Source organism: Macadamia integrifolia, chromosome 11, assembly GCF_013358625.1.
Source record: "Macadamia integrifolia cultivar HAES 741 chromosome 11, SCU_Mint_v3, whole genome shotgun sequence".
NCBI lineage: Eukaryota > Viridiplantae > Streptophyta > Magnoliopsida > Proteales > Proteaceae > Macadamia > Macadamia integrifolia.
In genome coordinates this window covers 28400292-28418514 of record NC_056567.1, presented here as the reverse complement: position 1 = coordinate 28418514, position 18223 = coordinate 28400292, and the positions used below count along the sequence as shown (strand labels likewise).

The 18223-nt window shown below is 34.8% G+C and overlaps 3 protein-coding genes across 3 annotated transcripts in view; all 3 read right to left on the bottom strand.

The window, feature by feature from the left end:
- Window positions 1-2200: 2200 nt before the first annotated feature.
- On the bottom strand, window positions 2201-3205 carry LOC122094271 (cysteine-rich repeat secretory protein 38-like). The gene has a single exon (XM_042665026.1). The coding sequence runs from the start codon at window positions 3159-3161 to the stop codon at window positions 2436-2438; it is 726 nt and encodes a 241-aa protein (XP_042520960.1). The 5' UTR covers window positions 3162-3205; the 3' UTR covers window positions 2201-2435.
- Window positions 3206-11799: 8594 nt separating this feature from the next.
- On the bottom strand, window positions 11800-12710 carry LOC122094153 (cysteine-rich repeat secretory protein 38-like). The gene has a single exon (XM_042664852.1). It carries the CDS (start codon window positions 12691-12693, stop codon window positions 11971-11973), a length of 723 nt encoding a protein of 240 aa, XP_042520786.1. The 5' UTR covers window positions 12694-12710; the 3' UTR covers window positions 11800-11970.
- Window positions 12711-14995: 2285 nt separating this feature from the next.
- LOC122093049 (cysteine-rich receptor-like protein kinase 10) overlaps window positions 14996-18223 on the bottom strand; it is a 6333-nt gene continuing 3105 nt past the window's right edge. The window contains exons 3-6 of the mRNA XM_042663311.1: window positions 17894-18104; window positions 17429-17666; window positions 15451-15604; window positions 14996-15313 (exon numbers count right to left, since the gene is read on the bottom strand). Of these exons, the coding sequence (XP_042519245.1) occupies window positions 14996-15313; window positions 15451-15604; window positions 17429-17666; window positions 17894-18104 (921 nt within the window). The remainder of the gene's footprint in view (window positions 15314-15450; window positions 15605-17428; window positions 17667-17893; window positions 18105-18223) is intronic.

Genomic DNA, 18223 nt, shown 5'->3' with positions numbered 1-18223 from the left:
AAGATTTAGATTCCATTAGTTCTAAGCTTGATACTCCCTATTGACGGAAATGCCAATGATGGAGTAGCATCTTTCTCTCTTTTTTTTTTTTTTTTTTTTTTAATAATATTAGATTTAGATTTATTTCTTTTTTATTTTATTTTATTCATTTGTAATTTTTCTGTTCTGAGTCTTCTGTTGATGGCAATGCCGTAGGTGGGATCTCAGGACATTGATATATGGATTTTAAGTCTCTACTGATGGCAATGTCAAAGGTGGAGCTTAAAGTTCTTTCTATTTCTTTATGATTGTTTTGACCGCCTATGAATGATTAGACACTTTCTTCGTATATATTTTTATGTTAATATTTCATTTATTAATTCATAGAAAAAATTCCTTCAAGAAAAAAAAAAAAGTTTTATCCCAAGAGCACTTTGGAGAGTCAAACCAGTTGGTTCGGATCTTTATTGATATCATTCCCATAAGTTTTTCAATTATCTATTTTCTTTAAAAAAAAAAAAAAAAGCTAGGTGACCTATGCGTACATAAAATTTGGTTCTTAAATGATACTACCACATGGCAAATAATAACTGGTTCAACTCTCAAATGAAAATTTATTTACTTCACTAAATTGATTATGACCAAACAGGGCTTAAATAATTGAAGACCAAGTCTCTCTCCAAATTTTTTTTTTTTTGGTGAAATCCGAGTTTCTCTTCACTGTGCCGCGTCTTTATTGTAGTTGGAATGTTCGATGGTATTGTAGTTCATCATTGATTTTGGATCGAGTTGACTTAGTATAATTGGTTAGATTTATGGACCTCATTCACTTCACGTGGGTGAAGAGAGAAACTTTCTTCATTGATTTGGCCTACTTAACTGATCAAACTCATAAAGAACAGGGTTTTGAATGGGCACTTTGACTTTGTTGATGGGCTGACCTTGAAAATGACTTTTTTTTTTTTTATAAAGTGGGTTCGGCCCACTAAAAGTCTGAGATCACATGCAGATCCTCCTAAGCCTATGATCCCCACGAAGGGAATGATGAAATCTTTACTCTTACATTAGGTCATGTTTGGTTGTAAAAGGAATTAAAAGGAAGGGAAGTAAAATTTTCATACTTAAAACTAATGTAATCATTACACATATGACTTTAACATTAACTTCAAATCATTCCATATTTAGTTATAAAATTTCACTTTACTTTGCATCCAAAATCCTTTGCTATAATTTGTAAAATATTTCATTACTAAATATGGTTAAAAAAATTAAGTAGTTTATTCAATCACATGGGGTAATGATTATAAACATTTCTTTTTAAAGTATGAAAAATTCACTTCCTTTCCCTTTAAATTCCCATTGCAACCAAACGAAGCCTTAATAACGAACCCTTCAAGTAAAAGTTCTTGGCTCCACACTGTATGCATGAATTAATGAGCGACAAATAATATCGATACTTGACCTTCTTGTGATATATTGTTCCATTCTCATAACATTGAAAGCCATATAAATTTCAAATTTTCTAGTTCAAGAATATGATTCTTCCACTAGTCTCTCACACTAAATAATTTTTTTGTGCTCATAGATAGTAGATTCAGGAAAGAGCCACCAATTGACAGAGGTTTTGGAGGGTTCTGTCACCTTGGTCTTTGGGTGATTTGATTTGTATTTTTTTTTTTTTTTACCATTCAAGCTTAGTGGTCCTTGGAGCCTTCTTAAACATGGGGATTTTGTCCTAAGGCTTATACTTTATTTTTTGCTTAAGGTCAACAAAAGAATATATTAAAATAAAACAAAAATGAAGAGAGTACAATAGCCTAATTGGGAAAACTCACACAGACTCAATAACCACTCCACCTTCGGCATTGCCATCACTAGAAATCTAACTTGAAAAACTTTTGATAATAAGATCAATAACAGTTGAACGAAGATGTCAAGTTCTAAATACACATATATAGGTATCATTCAGACATTCTCATTATATAAAATTATTAAAGATAAATATAAAAAAAAAAAAAAAACTGTTTCTTTTATTTTTTGGGGAAGGATTCCTCTACGGCCCGTGCACAATTTGGACCTTGAGGAAGAATACTACGAAAATATATTGAAATAGTGGAATATATAAGTCATTTTACAGGGGGTTGCCAGTAATGAATCTTAAAAGGGGTGCATGCATGCAGTTTTAAATTTAAGTTAATGATGTGCAAATTTCTTACCCATATTTTTGTTACCTATGGAAGTGTCCCATATTCAACTGAAACAGATTACAATACGATTACAATACTACGACAATACGATTACAATAGAGCAACAGTACGTAGAATGTTCACGCCAACCATACTACCTACACATGCATGGGTTTATCAAAGCGGGGCTCCTAACCCTATAACACTTTATTTAGTAGTAACGTGTATATGGGGGACCCCTAAACCCTACTGATGCACACTTAAGAGATTTTAAGAATTTACAAAGGCGTAGAGCTCATATCTAAAATTACAGCTACCACCAACAACTCTTCCACCTCTTTTACCATCACAACAATAAGGAAGATCACTTATTGCACTATCCAAGCACTTCTTGCAGGAAGCACTAGAGAGGTCCCTGGTACACTGAACCAAACCATAGAGCTTCTCTGAACCACCAAGCACTAGCTCTCCAGTAGCATACAACTTTGAAGTATGATAAGCCTGAGTTGCTATCTGGTTTAGCAATTCTCTAACTTTGGAATTGAAGGTGGTGGGATCACTTACGTTCTGTGTATTCCACATATAAAATATATACTTTGTATCAATCTCGCCAAAGAAGTCATCGTAGGAGTATTTCAAGAGACAATAATCGTACCAAATGATGGCTTCTTTGTCATTAGGACATCTTTTGCGAAGCTCTGGGTTTGCATCAGCAATACAGCTCTTACAGTCGGAGCTTGAGACATCACCTCGACATAGACCAAGCCCGTAGACGCGGTTGGGATCTTTGCCGACTGAGTCAAGGCCAAACCCTGTGGGAGGAACACTATAGTAGAGAGAATCCATCAACTTGTTCAAGTTGGTCTCATAGGTTCCATTGGAAGTGTAGTTCTTGGAATTGGAGCAGAAGTGATAGAGAGGGTCTGCTCCAAGAACAACTTGGAGAAGAAGAGCCAGGGAGAGAAGATGGAGAGGAGAGAACCTTAGAGGATTCATTTTGGACAAGAGATAGCTGGATAGGGTAGCTATTTACTTTGGATGTGCATGGTATCTTCTTCGGATTCAACCCTTTAAATAGAGATAGGGAACCATGTCAATGTATAGACAATGTACTGTGAAGATGACGTAGTGGAGCTGAGTTTCTCTTGGCCAATTAGGAACAGATTCCGTTCCTTCATCGCCGTCATTGACTATAAGGGTAGATGACTTCCTACGATAAGAGGGAGGAGTGATAAGGATATCCTTTGATATTCTTTGTGCCATGGCGGTCGAGAGAAACTTTCTCCTTAAGATGCGCAATTAAATAGAATGATTGGAGGCTGGTGGTCAAAAATATAAACTCTGTTGACTGAATTATTATTATTATTATGTTTTCTTTAAGGGAGAAACAACACTATCTGACAACGACCTAAACATAGCGAGTTCAAAAAAATCATATTGCCTCATACCCGCATTGAAGATACTTGCATATGCACCTCCCATTGGTCACACCCTCTGACATGTACCGGTGCTGTCTGGTAACATTCTACTGCACCTTTGTTAATTATAAGTAATGCCCATTAACTAATGCAATAGACTGATTCAATGCCTATATCCCATTCAAGATCTATGGATTAAATAATCGCATTTCGGCATAGATAGAGCTTGTTGACCTAAGGATGAGATAATTAGAAGAGGAGATTCGGCTCCTCTAGAGGTGGGTATTTTTCCACAAACCATCTGTCAAGTCAGCCTCGTGGAAAATTATTCGCTTGGACTTTTTTTTTTTTTTTCAAATAACTACAGTCCCTTCTAGAGTTGATCATATATGGATTTTTTTTTTTTTTTTAATTAAGGTTGGTGTGAGATGAGAGGTCAAGTAAACCTAACAAAATATTTTAAAAATTGGAAAATTCATAAAAAATAAAGGCAAGTTTACCTTAAGGTGGAGAAGGAATTCCTCCACTAATGGCCGTCATTGCATTCGATGGGTATAGGGGAATAGTGAAAGGTATTTTTGATAATCTTGAATATATAGGTGCAATTAATGATGACTTCTATGAATGGTGTTATCCTTCAACATGGGTGAAAGAAAACTCTATCTCAAAAGCTGTATTCTTAGCATAACTCCAACTTCGGAAGAGACTTTGAGAGGTATGGTTTGGCCTTGTATATGCTTCTAGATGATCAAACCAGGTGGCAAGTTTAATAATTACTTCTCTCTTTTTCTCCCTTAGCTTGGTTCGTGCCTTAATTAATCTTTGCACCTTTGAGAGCCAAGACCTAATTAAATCGACCAATTAATGTAGACATTAAAGTCAACGACTAATCCTCGGGGAGACTAGTACAGCAACCCACCACCATGATTTTCACTTAAATCGCAGATGTACAGATAAAGAATTTAAACTTGAGACCGTGCGCCTAATCCACACAATTTCCAGTTTGCCCTAACCATCTGAGCAACCCACGAGTGGATACAGAATAAATAAGAAATTACACACACACACACACTCACAAAATACGTACGAAAAGGTTCAATCCCACAACCTCCTCCCCTGGGTATCGGCTCCACAAGCCGAAGCTACCATCACTAAGCTATCCTAGTGTTCGTAAAATTGGTCTTTAACCAATTTGCCTATTGGGTTGTTAGGGTTGTAGCAAGGCCAGTGAGCGAGCTTGTGGCGTAATAGTTAAGTTGTATTGCAACACATTGGTCATAGTTTTAAATTTGGGAAACAGCCTCTCCTGCAAAGTAGGAGGTAAGACTATGTACATTTGCCCCTCCCAGACCTTATAATAGTGGGAGTCTCGTGCACCGAATTGCATAACTTGAGGGTTGTACCAAGACCCATCAATTAATAAAAATAAAAAAAAATAATACAAACTCTGAAACCAAAATCGCACAGATCAGTTGATCCTTTTGAGGCAGGCTTAGTCTAGACTATTGATACATGTAGTGCTGCTGGTACCTTGAGCTGCTTTTCTTTCTTCTCGATCAGGTATTACGCCCATGGCATTTGACTCTTAAATTTTGATGCAATAAAAATTCTAATCATTCCACTCCCCATAGATTCCTCCTATTTTAGTCATAATCTGTCTCTCAACTCTTACCTTCCATTTCTTCCTTTGAGTTTGTCTGTACATTATCTTTTCATCAATAAGCGAGTGAATATGAGGAGGATTTCCATAAATCATAACTGATCCACCCACCCCACTTAAAAAAATAAATAAATAAATAAATAAATAAATAAATAATAATAATAATAATAATAATAATAATAATAATAATAATAATATTCTAGATGGCAGTTTTGTTCTAGAAGGAGAATCCGCATTGAATTATGGCACATCTATTTTAGTCACAATGGTTTATAAAACAAACTATGTTTAAATAACATAGCTGTAGGAACATATTATTGTCATGAAAAAACAAGCATCTAGTGGTAATAATTTTTTTAGTTAAAAAATAGTTTAAAAGGTAGCATGACTCTTACACCTAGGCACAAAGAGCGGTGAAATGACCGCCCCCCTCATAAAAGGCAGAAAACACATCCTTATCAATACTTCTATAAGTACTCTCATTGGTCTTTTTTTTTTTTTTTTTTTTTTTTTTGCTAAATGTTATTTTTATGAAAAAATAATTTCTATTAGCCACGGTACTTTTACTGCCACTAAAAGTAATAGTTTTAATGAAAATGAAAAAACAAAACCCGCCCCAACTTACCCCACCACCTCTGACAACCAAATGCTCCCACCGGCACCACCACCACCACCCCCCCCCTAACGGCCCAACCCTTCTTCCCTGCCTCACACTGCACAGTACTTCTCTTTTTCCCCAACATCTCACTACAACCACCCTCTAATCCCTACACTCGTGCCACTATCCTCCTTCTCTTCATCCCTGTCTCACATCCCACCCATTCTAGCGACTCCCCAATGCAATCCACCTTGCCCCTGCACCCTTGCCACCACCACTTTCACCCCCCCCCTTCCTTATCTGCCGCCCCACCCAAACCCCAACCCAAACCCAAACCCAAACCCCTTCAACCAGCTTGGCCTAGGAATTAGCCTAAATTTATACCTTTAAAATGAGCTGGCTATAAATATCAGCTCGTCCTTGGAAATAGCCTGAAGACAGGCAAGCGTAGGAGTGGGCTGTCCAAAATCCAGTCCAATGGCAAGGCCTAAGGCCGAACCATACATAGGGCTAGGCCTAGTATACATATATTATTATTATTATTATTATTTTTAATAGTATATATATATATATGGAGAATTTACTACCACTCCCTTACATTTGGCTTTTATTTATTAAAACTCCTCTACGTTTTATTTTTTTACTCTTCTCTGTTTTTTTATTTTTATATTTCTTTGTCCCTTACTCTTTTTAAATACCCAGATCACCCTTCCTTTTCCCTTGTAACCTATTACACTTTTTTTTATATTGATTGGTTTAAAATACGAATTGAACCAAACCGCTTACAAGTTTTGTCTCATCCAATCATCAAGTATATTGACATAGCTGATGTGTCATTAAATATATTATTCATTATTATTATTATTTGTTTATTTCATCTTATCCAATCATTAGGGATATTGTTTATTTATTGTTATTATTTTTTTATCTCATCAATCATCACAAATTTAGCAATCTATTTTTTATCGGTATTAGATTGGTATCAGTCTGAGCCAATCTAAGGATTAAAAAAAAAAAAAAAAAAGTATGGCACTCAATTGGAACATATGGTTCCGATATCGATATAGATCGGATTCAAAATTATTACAAGTGAAAAGGAAGGGTAATCCGGGCATTTAAAAAGAGCTAGGGAGAAAGAAAAAAATAAAAAAGCATAGGAGTATCAGTAAAAAAATAAAAAGTAAGGGAATTTTAGTAAATATAGGCCAAGTGTAGGGGAGTGATAGTAAATTCCCATTTATATCTATATATATATATATATATATATAATGATATAATGATACATTACTTTCAAGTAATTTTTCAAAGTTTCTTTTACGACTAACTAAAAATAATAATAATAATAATAATAATAACATAAAATAAAATAAATTTTGAGAATAAAATAATTGGTAATCAAAAGAACTATATGTTCTAAATACACATATTGTTAGACCAAACACAAAAAAATACTAAAATAAATAGGCAAAAGATCCACACGACATAGAGATTTAACGAGGTTCACACACTAGTGTGGTGTGCTACGTCCTCCAGCAAAGAAGAAGATGTTTCACTATGCAAAAGAGGGATTACACCCAAGCAGCGGCAAGAAGACTCGCACTGAAACCTTAGCTTGAAAAACCCCTCAAAATACAATGATTTTCTCAGCAAGACAACAATACATTATATATACTCCAAGTCGTGGGCCGACCCATCGATTCGTGGTTGACCCAATCGAACCATATGCCCCCGCACCCCCATACGAGAACAGTGTTGAGTGTTGGGCTCCGGGCTTGGGCCTATCGGCCCAACCCCTCTGCTTCCATCACAGATCTCAGAAAACTTCTCATTCTGGTCTCCATCAAAATATTTCGGAGCGGGTCAATCTTCAAAACGGGTCAAGAATTCGAGACAAATTTAACAAATGTAGATGTGTCACTCAAATCCCTTATCTAAATGAAGCAAACGACCTCACTATTTTAATTTATACAATTATTTTTTCTTGTTTGATAAACCATAAAGAATATGATTATATTATCTTGCTCACACTAACAATGGAGACACCTTAAATAAGGTAAAGATGCTTGGCTGCCAAGATACATGAGATAGGTAACTTAGCTAATAGAGTCCTAGAATGAAACAAATCCTCTGCTAGGAGATATACTTGGATACAGTATACATGAATAGAAAAATAGGAACGGATATGTGTAGGAGGCAAAATCACTCAAATGCTTATGCGCGATCTCCCATTTGTCTTCGTGCTGGTGCAGTAGCTGTGCAACTGGACAGCATTCTCTTGCTCTTGCCTTTTTTTTTTTCTATGCTCCAAGGATCAGATTTGAATTGTTGTAGGATCCATTAAGTAATGTTTCTTTGTAAATGATCAAGTGCCTCATTATATTAGCTGTATGTGATGAGTCTTGTGATAGTATCTTATCGCAACAGATTACTTGTGGAAGGACTTATGCACAAGGAGTAGATAACAAATTCTTGAATTAATTTAAGGAGTCATGAGACTCACGACTTCAACTCTTGTATCATTTAACATATTCTTTTACTATAATGTACGTGGACAGATGTAGTTTCGGAAGGTTGCCAGCTGTATCCAGTCCTATGGCCCAAAATGTTATGGTTAGGCTGTGCCAGTGGTGGCCTTTTCTCAACTGAAGTCTGCAGGCCCGAACCCAATGTAGATAATTAACTATGGATTGGAGTGGGCTTACTTCAGCTTATTGGCTAAAGCCTGGCTCGCGTATATCCATATAGGCAACAGACCCAGTCTCGTCTAAATTCTCATTAAAAGTTGGGTTGGGCTTAAGCCAACCCATTCGAACCAGGATCGGTTTTGGCCAGTTTGACTGATCCGTTACCAATTCCTTTACCATGGGATCTAATGAAAATGAATATGAACACAAAATGGACGCTTTAATTTTGGGCTGCTCCCTTTGCTCATTCCTGGCTAAAATTTTGCCAATGACATAGCTGTCTCTGAGGAACAACAGGCATAAGGTTGTTTATGTTTTGTCTAGAAGGATTGATATTTTAGCTTCTTTGACATTGTCATGGCTCTAAAGAAGATTCATATTCATCACTTAATCAGTCACTGTCATTAAATGGAACATCTTCCCAAGAGTCCTCTGTTCAAAAAAGCTTAAAACAAGAAACTGATATGTTTGTCTTGAATTCTTGATTTGTTTAGAAAATTGACTAACTTTGACAAATTTTAATATGGAATGGCAAGACCTGACTGGACGCGACCCAATGAGATTTCGGGTTTTTTGTTTTAGGGGTGAGAGTTTCTTGCCACTAGTTTGGGTGTTCTTGAGAGATCTCTGCTGTAATCTTTCTTCCAACATAGTGAATCATCGTCTTCTTCGTCCGAGAATGTAGTGCATCACATTGGTATGTAAACCTCATTAAATTTTCGTGCTATCTTGTAGGAATCTATTCAGTTTTATTCATGTTTCTTGATGCTTGTTCTAATAGAAACCAGTCCAAACTCCAACAACCTCAAGGCAAACTTGGTTTGATTCTCTATGCGCACATCAAACTTCAAAGCTTGAGGAAGATCTCACAACCACCATTGCAATGACTTGTGACAAAGTTTATCAACATTATGATCTATGGAAAGGCAAATTTCTAGATAATGTTACCAAAAATGACATCTGAATAATCTCCCAGCCAAAACTTGAGCTCCCTCTCCTCTTTTTTAGGAGTGTCTCCTCTTTTTAGGAATGCTACTAGCCGGTTGCCTAGTCCTACCCAAATTACAATTGATGGGTAGAACGATCTTCATAAAAATTCAAACTGATAATTCAGCTAGGTCTAAATTTTATAAACCTTGTCAAAATTCAGGTCAGATATAACCAGTCTAATACCATATCTATTTCCTTTTGCTGTCAGCTTTTGAGGAACAAGATAATAAAGGTTGTCGATTTCAAAGAATACACACTTCAATTTTTCCTCTCCAGGACTGACTAGAGCTTACAAATATTAGCCAATATTTTTCTATTGGGAGGAAAATGATAAAAAATTAATTAAGAACTTGGAAAATTCAAATCTATCAAAATGTTTCTCTGATTAGAACTATGAGAAGGAATGAGGCAAAGAATTTCACTATGTCCCAATTATTCTGTTTGCTTTTGCTTGAATTTCTCACAAAAAATTTTTGCAAGCCCAAAGTCTGAGATATTGGGATTTATTTATTCATTTAGTAAGATATTGCTAACTTTAAGATCCCTATGAATAATACGAAGGTAGGAATCTTCATGAAGATAAAGAAGCCCTTGAACAATCTCTTTTTTGATTTTTATAACGTCTTTGCCAATATAACTGCATGCATTTTTCATGAATCAAAATATAGGATTTGGTCAAGATGCCGTATAGTTTGTTCATCATGAATAATTGATGTATGGACAAAAGAGGATGAAATATGTAAAGATCCATTTTTTCTACTATATTTGCATAAAATTGGAATGTTTAATTCATGGAAATCCTTACAACATGAGAGAAAACAATTCCCCCCTCCTCCACAGAGAGAGAAACTCTATTGACTGGGACTCTAAGTGCAGCATTGACTTAGGCATTGTTGATTTCGTACAATGTGAGATTTATAGACCTCATTCACTTCACGTGGGTGAAGAGAAATTTCCTTCACTAATTTGGCTTACCTAACATGTCAAAATTAACTGATGGACTGTGGGGTTTTGAATGGGCACTTTGATTGAAGTATGTGAATGGGGCTGACCTTGAAAATGATTGACACTTTTGGAAACAATGGGTTCGCCCGCTAAAAAGTTTGAGACCATAACCACCTCCTCGTAAACCTATGATCTCCACAAAGAAAAGATGTTGACTATGTATAACATGGGCACTGAAGCAGCGATTTAACCTAATATATGATGAAATCATGAGACGTAAGCAGCAGTTTTTGGAAAAAGATCCTCTCTAATAAATTGAGTATTCAATTAATGATCTAAGGATTGGGAAGATCTCAAGATACACAGTTATGTATTAGAATGTATGTCTAGGATCTTCTCAGCCCTTGGATCACTAATTGAGCAACCAATCAATTGGAGAGAAATCAAATCCATGGCAAGAAAAGTTCTTGGCTAAACCCAGTGTGCATGGATTGGTGAGAGACATTTGCATCAATACTGGATCTTCTTGTGATATATTGGTCAATTCTCATAATATTGAAAGCCATATAAATTTCAAAATTTATACTTCAAAGATTATGATTATTCCATTAGTATCTAGCACTAATTAAAGTTTTTGTGCTTGTAGATGGTGAACCCAGGAAAAAGCCACCAATACACTTCTGTCACCTTAGTCTTTGGGTGCTTGACTTGTACTTTTGTGCCATTCAGGCCTAGTGGTCCTTGTAGTCTTCTTAGTCATGGAAATCTTTTTCCTTAGGTTTAGATTGACTGTTTTTGAGTTGTAAATATTTTTCTTTTTTCTAATAAATCAATATTATCTATAAAAAAATATTGGGAGATTTTGTGTACGGGGATGTGGTTAGTTCATATTCAGTTGAGAATTGAACATTTTCCATGGTTAAATTCCATACAAATTACCAATCATATCCTATCATATAAATTGGTATAATATTACATAATTACATAAGGGATTTTCTTATTAACACCAAGGTATCAAATGATTTATAACCATATAATTTATCCTTTTAGTGTAACAAAAAATTTTCTACCCAAACTTTTATTTTTTTCAATGAGGTTAATACCGTCATTTCATATGTATACTAAAAAACATATCTAAAGACCGTGCAAATTCTGATAATGACACAATGATAAATTGTTTTCAAATTATTTTTGAAACCGCTCTATGCGTTCAACTTAAAGAACTTTTAGAAATAAAATAGAAGGTAATTAAATGAAGGCATCAAATTTAAAATACATCATACAGTTTTATTACCTCATGAAAAGTGTCTCATAGTACAATACCATTAATATAGGGCAACAATACCTAGAATCTTGAGAGAGCAGCTCAGGTCCTCGTACGAGAACCATTCTCATACGGGACTGATCCACAAAGATGGAATCCACCTAAGGAAAAAACCCTGTGGTGAATTCCATTTGTATGGATCAGATCATATAAGAATGGTTCTTGTACGATATTACCTACACATATCTAAGAAATTACAAAGGAGTAGAGCTCATATCTAAAATTACAGCTACCACCAATAACTCTTCCTCCTTGTTTACCATCACAACAATAAGGAAGGTCGCTTATTGCATCATCCAGGCACTTCATGCATTGAGCTTTAGAGAGATCCCTGGTGCACTGAGCCAAACCATAGAGCTTCTCTGAACCATCAACCACTAGCTCTCCAGTAGCATACAACTTTGAACTATGACAAGCCTGAGTCGTCTGGTTTAGCAATTCTCTAACTTTGGAATTGAACGTGGTGGGATCAATTGCGTTGTATGGATTCCACAGATAGAATATGTTCCTGGTATTAATCTTGCCGAAGAAGTTATCATAGGAATATTTCAAGAGACAATAATCGTACCAAATGATGGCTTCTTTGTCATTAGGACATCTTTTGCGAAGCTCTGGGTTTGCATCAGCAATACAGCTCTTGCAGTCGGAGCTTGAGACATCACCTCGACATAGACCAAGCCCGTAGACGCGGTTGGGATCTTTGCCGACTGAGTCAAGGCCAAACCCTGTGGGAGGAACACTATAGTAGAGAGAATCCATCAACTTGTTCAAGTTGGTCTCATAGGTTCCATTGGAAGTGTAGTTCTTGGAATTGGAGCAGAAGTGATAGAGAGGGTCTGCTCCAAGAACAACTTGGAGAAGAAGGGCTAGGGAGAGAAGACGGAGAGGAGAGAACCTTTGAGGATTCATTTTGGACGAGAGACGGATAGAGTAGCTTTTCATTTTGGATGTGCATTGTTTCTTCTTCGGATTTAACCCTTTAAATAGAACACATCATCGTACATTGGTGATACAATAGTTTTATGTATCAATATTGGCCGATACCGATTTGATACTAATCTAGCTTATTTTTTATTTTAATCTCATTTCTTATAAAATAACGAGAAAAATTATTCTATCCATAGAGGATAGTTCAACAACCCCTATAGGGTTTTTGTACAAGTACGAACTACTCTCTCGGTACCTCTATGGGTGAAGGAATCTCTGATTTTCTTTTATGGACCGAGTTTTCCTTTAACCACAGTGATTCATTTGCCATGTGATTCATATGAGCACGCGAGGATCTCAAGAGGGTATTATGGACTTATTCTGAAACCCTATAAGGGTTTGTTAATCCTAAAATAGTAGATGAATCATCCTCTATGTGATTTAAATAAAGAATGAGATCAGTATCAGCCAAAATCAATACCGATATCCAAAACCATTGCACAAAAATAGAATTGAAAATGCAAAATGAAATCTAAATAAAAATTGTATAAAAGAAAAGAGGTGGATAAATGTATTTTTTTAATAATTGGATAAGTTTTTTTTTATTTTTTATTTTTTTATTTTTTATTTTTTATTAATGATTAAATAAATTTAAAAATAAAAATGCTAATTATAGTCAAATGAGAGTAAGACAGAGAGAAAGGGGTGGGGAAAAGGGTATCCAGTTAAAAATGTTTAGTGGAATACACATATCAAATATATATATATATATATATATATCAACTTTGTTGACTGGATTATTATGATTATTATTATTATTGTTAATTATACTTAATGGCCACTAACTAATGGAATAGACTAATTCAGTGCTTATATCGTCATATACCATTAATGATCTATGGCTTAAGTACTCTCATTTGGCATTATAGAGCTTGTTGATCTTAGGATGAGATAATTAAAAGAGGTCGGTATTTTTCCACAATCTATCGGTCAGTCAGCCTCTTTCTTGATTGTAGAAAATTATAAGTTTGGACTTTTTTTGTTGACTCCAGAATAAGTCTTCAACCATCGATCTATAGATTATTTACAAATTGACAAATCATTGAGGCATCGAAAAGGCTGATTAGGTAACAACCCTTCTAGAGTGGAACATATGTATGGTTGGTAATGAAAAGAAAGGTCAAGAAAACCTAACTAAATATTAAAAAAAAAAAATTTAAGCAAATAGAAAGAAAAAAAAAAAAAAAAAACAAGTTTAATGAGCTTATTATGGTGGATGAGGAATTCCTCCATTGATGGGCATCATTGATGTTAGATGGGTGTAGAGAAATAGTGAAGGATATTTTGGTTTTTGGATCTCGAATATATAAGAGGGATTAATGATGACCTTAGATGAGTGAGCATTATCATTCAATATGATTGAAAGAAAACATTTTCCAAAAAATGTGTCATTTTACATATGTACTAAAAAGCGTAGGAGACTATGACAACTCTTAAAAATAATATAATGTAAGTTACCTTCAAGTAATTTTGAAAACTTTCTTATACCCCCTTAAAGAACCCTTTGAAACAAGACAAAAAGCAATCAAAAGAATGTAACATGTTCTAAATACACCTATCCATTCCTCTTTTTTTTTTTTTCCTTCTCCCTTTTCCCCTGCTATTTTGACTCATACAATTATTTTTCTTGTCATTTTTCCTTTTTCTCTATGCATCATGGATAAATTGTTGTAGAATTCATGAAAGTTAGGTTTCTCTGTCGATAACCAAATGATGTCAGGCGATTCCATTTCCCATTAGCTATATACATGATATGGAAAAGGTGTCCTAGGGTTCAATAGTATAAGAAGGAATCTACACCTACATCGAAGAGGGTCAAGAGGACAGTATCATCCATATGAAGTTTACATGATCAAAATAAGAGTGTTAGTATGGCTCCCGCTGTTTATTATGTGAGAGGGGTAATCAAAAGGGATATGAATGGAAGGAAAGTCTCTAATTTTTTATTTTTTATTTTTTATTTATTTTTTACTTTTTTTTTTTTTGTATAACTGCTTTTATCTAGCCGAAAAAAAAAACTCTTTTTATTAGAAAAAGTCCTTTCCTTTTCAGACACCAACCCTTCTTGTTCCTTGCTTGAGGAATATATGATTTCTTTCACTTTCTTTGTTCATGGATTATTTCCATTTAAGGCATAATTATATGTTGAACAAATCCAACCTCACTTGATGATTATTGGTTCACATTACTCTTCTAATTCTACATTACCCTTGATCCACTCACATTATCGGGGCTGTACCTCAGTGATTGACATGCTTTTACATTGACTTGATCCAGTCTCTTGCGATACTTTCCCTTCTAGAAGCATTCTTGATCCCGTGCTACTTCGCACAAAAGATGCTGGTTGTGTGGGTAATGGAAGGGTAGCTGGGTAGCCATTCAACATGAGGACCATGTTAGCCATGGTGGGTCTTTCATCCACTTTCTGCACACACAATAACCCAATATGAATGCATCTCATCACCGCACTTATTGAACAATTTTCTAGCAGGATTGGATCAATCAACTCAAGGGTAGTTCCTGCATTCCAATGTCTCCATGCCTGTAACCATTGATCCATAAAAGTCAATTAGGTTCCTCAGGTTTTAAGGTAAACGGAAGGCCTAGTATTGTTCTAGTAGACAGTATAACAATCTACAATAACAAAGGGAAAAGAATTGTAGACATCCATATCCTTACATTGCTTTTAAGGCCCAGATCAACAGAGTCTGTTTGATGGAAAATACTATTCTTCTTTCCGCTTACAATCTCCAAAATTAAAACACTAAAACTGAATACATCTGATTTGACTGAGAAAAACCCATGCAATGCATACTCTCGAGACATGTAACCACTGCAAGCAATTATTATAAGATAATTTAAACAACTACAGGAAACTATAGAGATTCTACTAGATCACATGTCTCTTAAATTAATTTTCACTAGATCCCATATATATTTTCTTTAAAATATATATATATATATATATATAACCCATATGTACTAAATTTTCATTTTTTTTGAGGCCCAACCAAAATTCTTCTTTTTTTTCTTCTTTTTTTTTTTTTTTGGGGGGTGGGGGTGGGTTGGTGTGGGGTGTGGGGTGAGAGGAGGGAAAAAAAAGTTTCCTAACCCAACATTTATTTTTTCCTGTCTATATAAGTTGTGAAAATTGATATTAGATTGGCTAGTCCTAAGCAAGATTAAATTTTCATGGCAAGCATTTCAAGATGGGCTGAACGATATTCATGAAAATTCACACCGGTTATTTTTTAGCTAGACCTAACTCCTATAACACTTGTCCAAATTTAGGTCAAGTATGATTCACCAATTTAATATTGTATCTATTTTCTTTATAGTTCTTTGCTTTTCCAGGCTTGACCAGAGCCTAAAATATTAGCTAGCATTTTTTAGGTTCTATGCTAAAAAGATCTACGATTGAAGCCTTATTTACTACTTAGGAGATTCATGGAAATATTTAGATATTGCAAGAAGGATCTCCATATGATATTTATTGACCTAGAAAAATTTATGACAGAGTCCCTAATTAAGGAGTTGATCTAGCAAGTACTAAAGAAAAGAATTCAAGTAAATATGTGGATAAAATTAAATATATGTGAAATATTGTGATGACTAGTGTAAGAACTATGGGAGTCAACGTAGTGAATTCCCAATTATAAATTGGGTGACATTAAAAATCCCAATATATGTAAAATATTGTGATGACTAGAAAAGCCGTTATTTGTCTGTGTTTATCATAGATGATTTAACCAAAGATATTCAAGAGGAGGTTCCTTGGTGTATGCTTTTTGGTGATAATATTCTTTTGGTGGATGAGACAAAAGCAAGAATAGAGCCAAGTTGGATGTATGAAAATCAACCTTAGAATCAAAAGGTTTAAAGGTAGGTAGAAAGAAGACAAAGTCTATGATGTGTACCTTTAGTTACGTTAGGACGGATAATTTAGTATTGAAAATTGATAAGAGATAGATTCCGCGAATTGTATATTTTAGGTATCTAAGCTCAATCATAAATAAAGAATATGATATAAAGGATGATGTTTCACAAAGAATTAAAATAGAATGGATGAAGTGGAGAGATGCATCCAGAGTATTGTGTGATCGACGTATTCTTTTAAAACAAGAAAAAATTTATCAGACATTCATAAGAGCGATTACAATGTATGATGCAAAATATTGAGCAATTAAGAAGCATCATGTTGGTAAACTCAATGTAGCATAAATGAGGATGTTGAGATGGATGTGTGGCAAAAAATAGAGAGGATAGAGTAAAGAGTGGTCTTATTAGATCTTATTTGGGAGTAACTCTAATACTTGATAAGCTATAAGAAAATAGTTTAAGGTGGCATGGCCATGTTCAATGGAGGCCGTTGGTTGCTCCAATATGAATGAGAAGTTTGATTCAGATTGAAGGAACCAAAAGAGCTTAGGTAAACCTAAAATGACCCTAGGAGAAGTGGTGAGGAACGACATGCATATATTAGGCCTTGTATCAAGTATACAATTGAATAGAACCGATTACAGGATAAGGATTGGGATAACTTTGAGTTGTTGCTATTGTATTTTATGTAGAGAAGAAAAAACAAGGCAAATTTGAATGCATCAAATTATTTTTTTCTTATCATAACTATGAGAAGGAAGTAGTGTCTGAAACTTACTAAGTCCCAACTATTCTGTTTGTTTTTTCTTGAGTTTGGTCCATGCCAAAAATCCTTGCTATCCCAAAGTCTGAGATCTTGGGATTCATTTCCTCATCTAACAAGATATTGCTTGCTTTAAGATCCCTATGAATAATTCGAAGGCAAGAATCTTCATGAAGATAAAGAAATCCTCGAGCAATCCCTTGTATGATCTTATAACGTCTTTGCCAATCTAATTGCACATGCTTCTCATCATTTGTGGTCATCTAAATAAAAGGTAGAATCATAATTTACGATTTGGTCAAGTTTTCAAATAAATTTTTTTGGTAAACAAGTTGATAAAAGAGAATGTAGTGTCATGAATTTCAGTTTCACTTTTGCATTTGGATAAAATTGGGATGTATAACTCTTGAAAATCCTTGTAACATGAAGGAAAACTACACCAAAAAGAAAAAGAATGAGAGAAGTGTGTGTGGAGCAAACCAAATAGAAAGTAATCGAGGCTTTTGTTGGATACAAACTCATAGATAAGGATTTTTTCTTCTCCCTCCAAACAAAATCCCAATAGCCTAACAAAATTGCAATGTTGAAGTTTTGCTACTAACACAACTTCATTCTTGAATTCTTCTACACCTTGGCTTGAGTTTCTTGAGAGCCTTTTGACAGCAATTTCTTGTCCGTTAGGAAGCATACCCTGATGACATATCACAATTCACAATTAAGTGACTAATAAACTACTTTCCCTTCACAATCAAATCAAATCTACCTTCAATTACTCCAAATTCAAGACTAATCAGATTTTTTTTTTTTTTT

What these genes read in the sequence shown, in the direction of transcription:
- LOC122094271 (XM_042665026.1), bottom strand. Translation starts at nt 3,161, where the DNA reads ATGAATCCTCTAAGGTTCTCTCCTCTCCATCTTCTCTCCCTGGCTCTT.
- LOC122094153 (XM_042664852.1), bottom strand. Translation starts at nt 12,693, where the DNA reads ATGAATCCTCAAAGGTTCTCTCCTCTCCGTCTTCTCTCCCTAGCCCTT.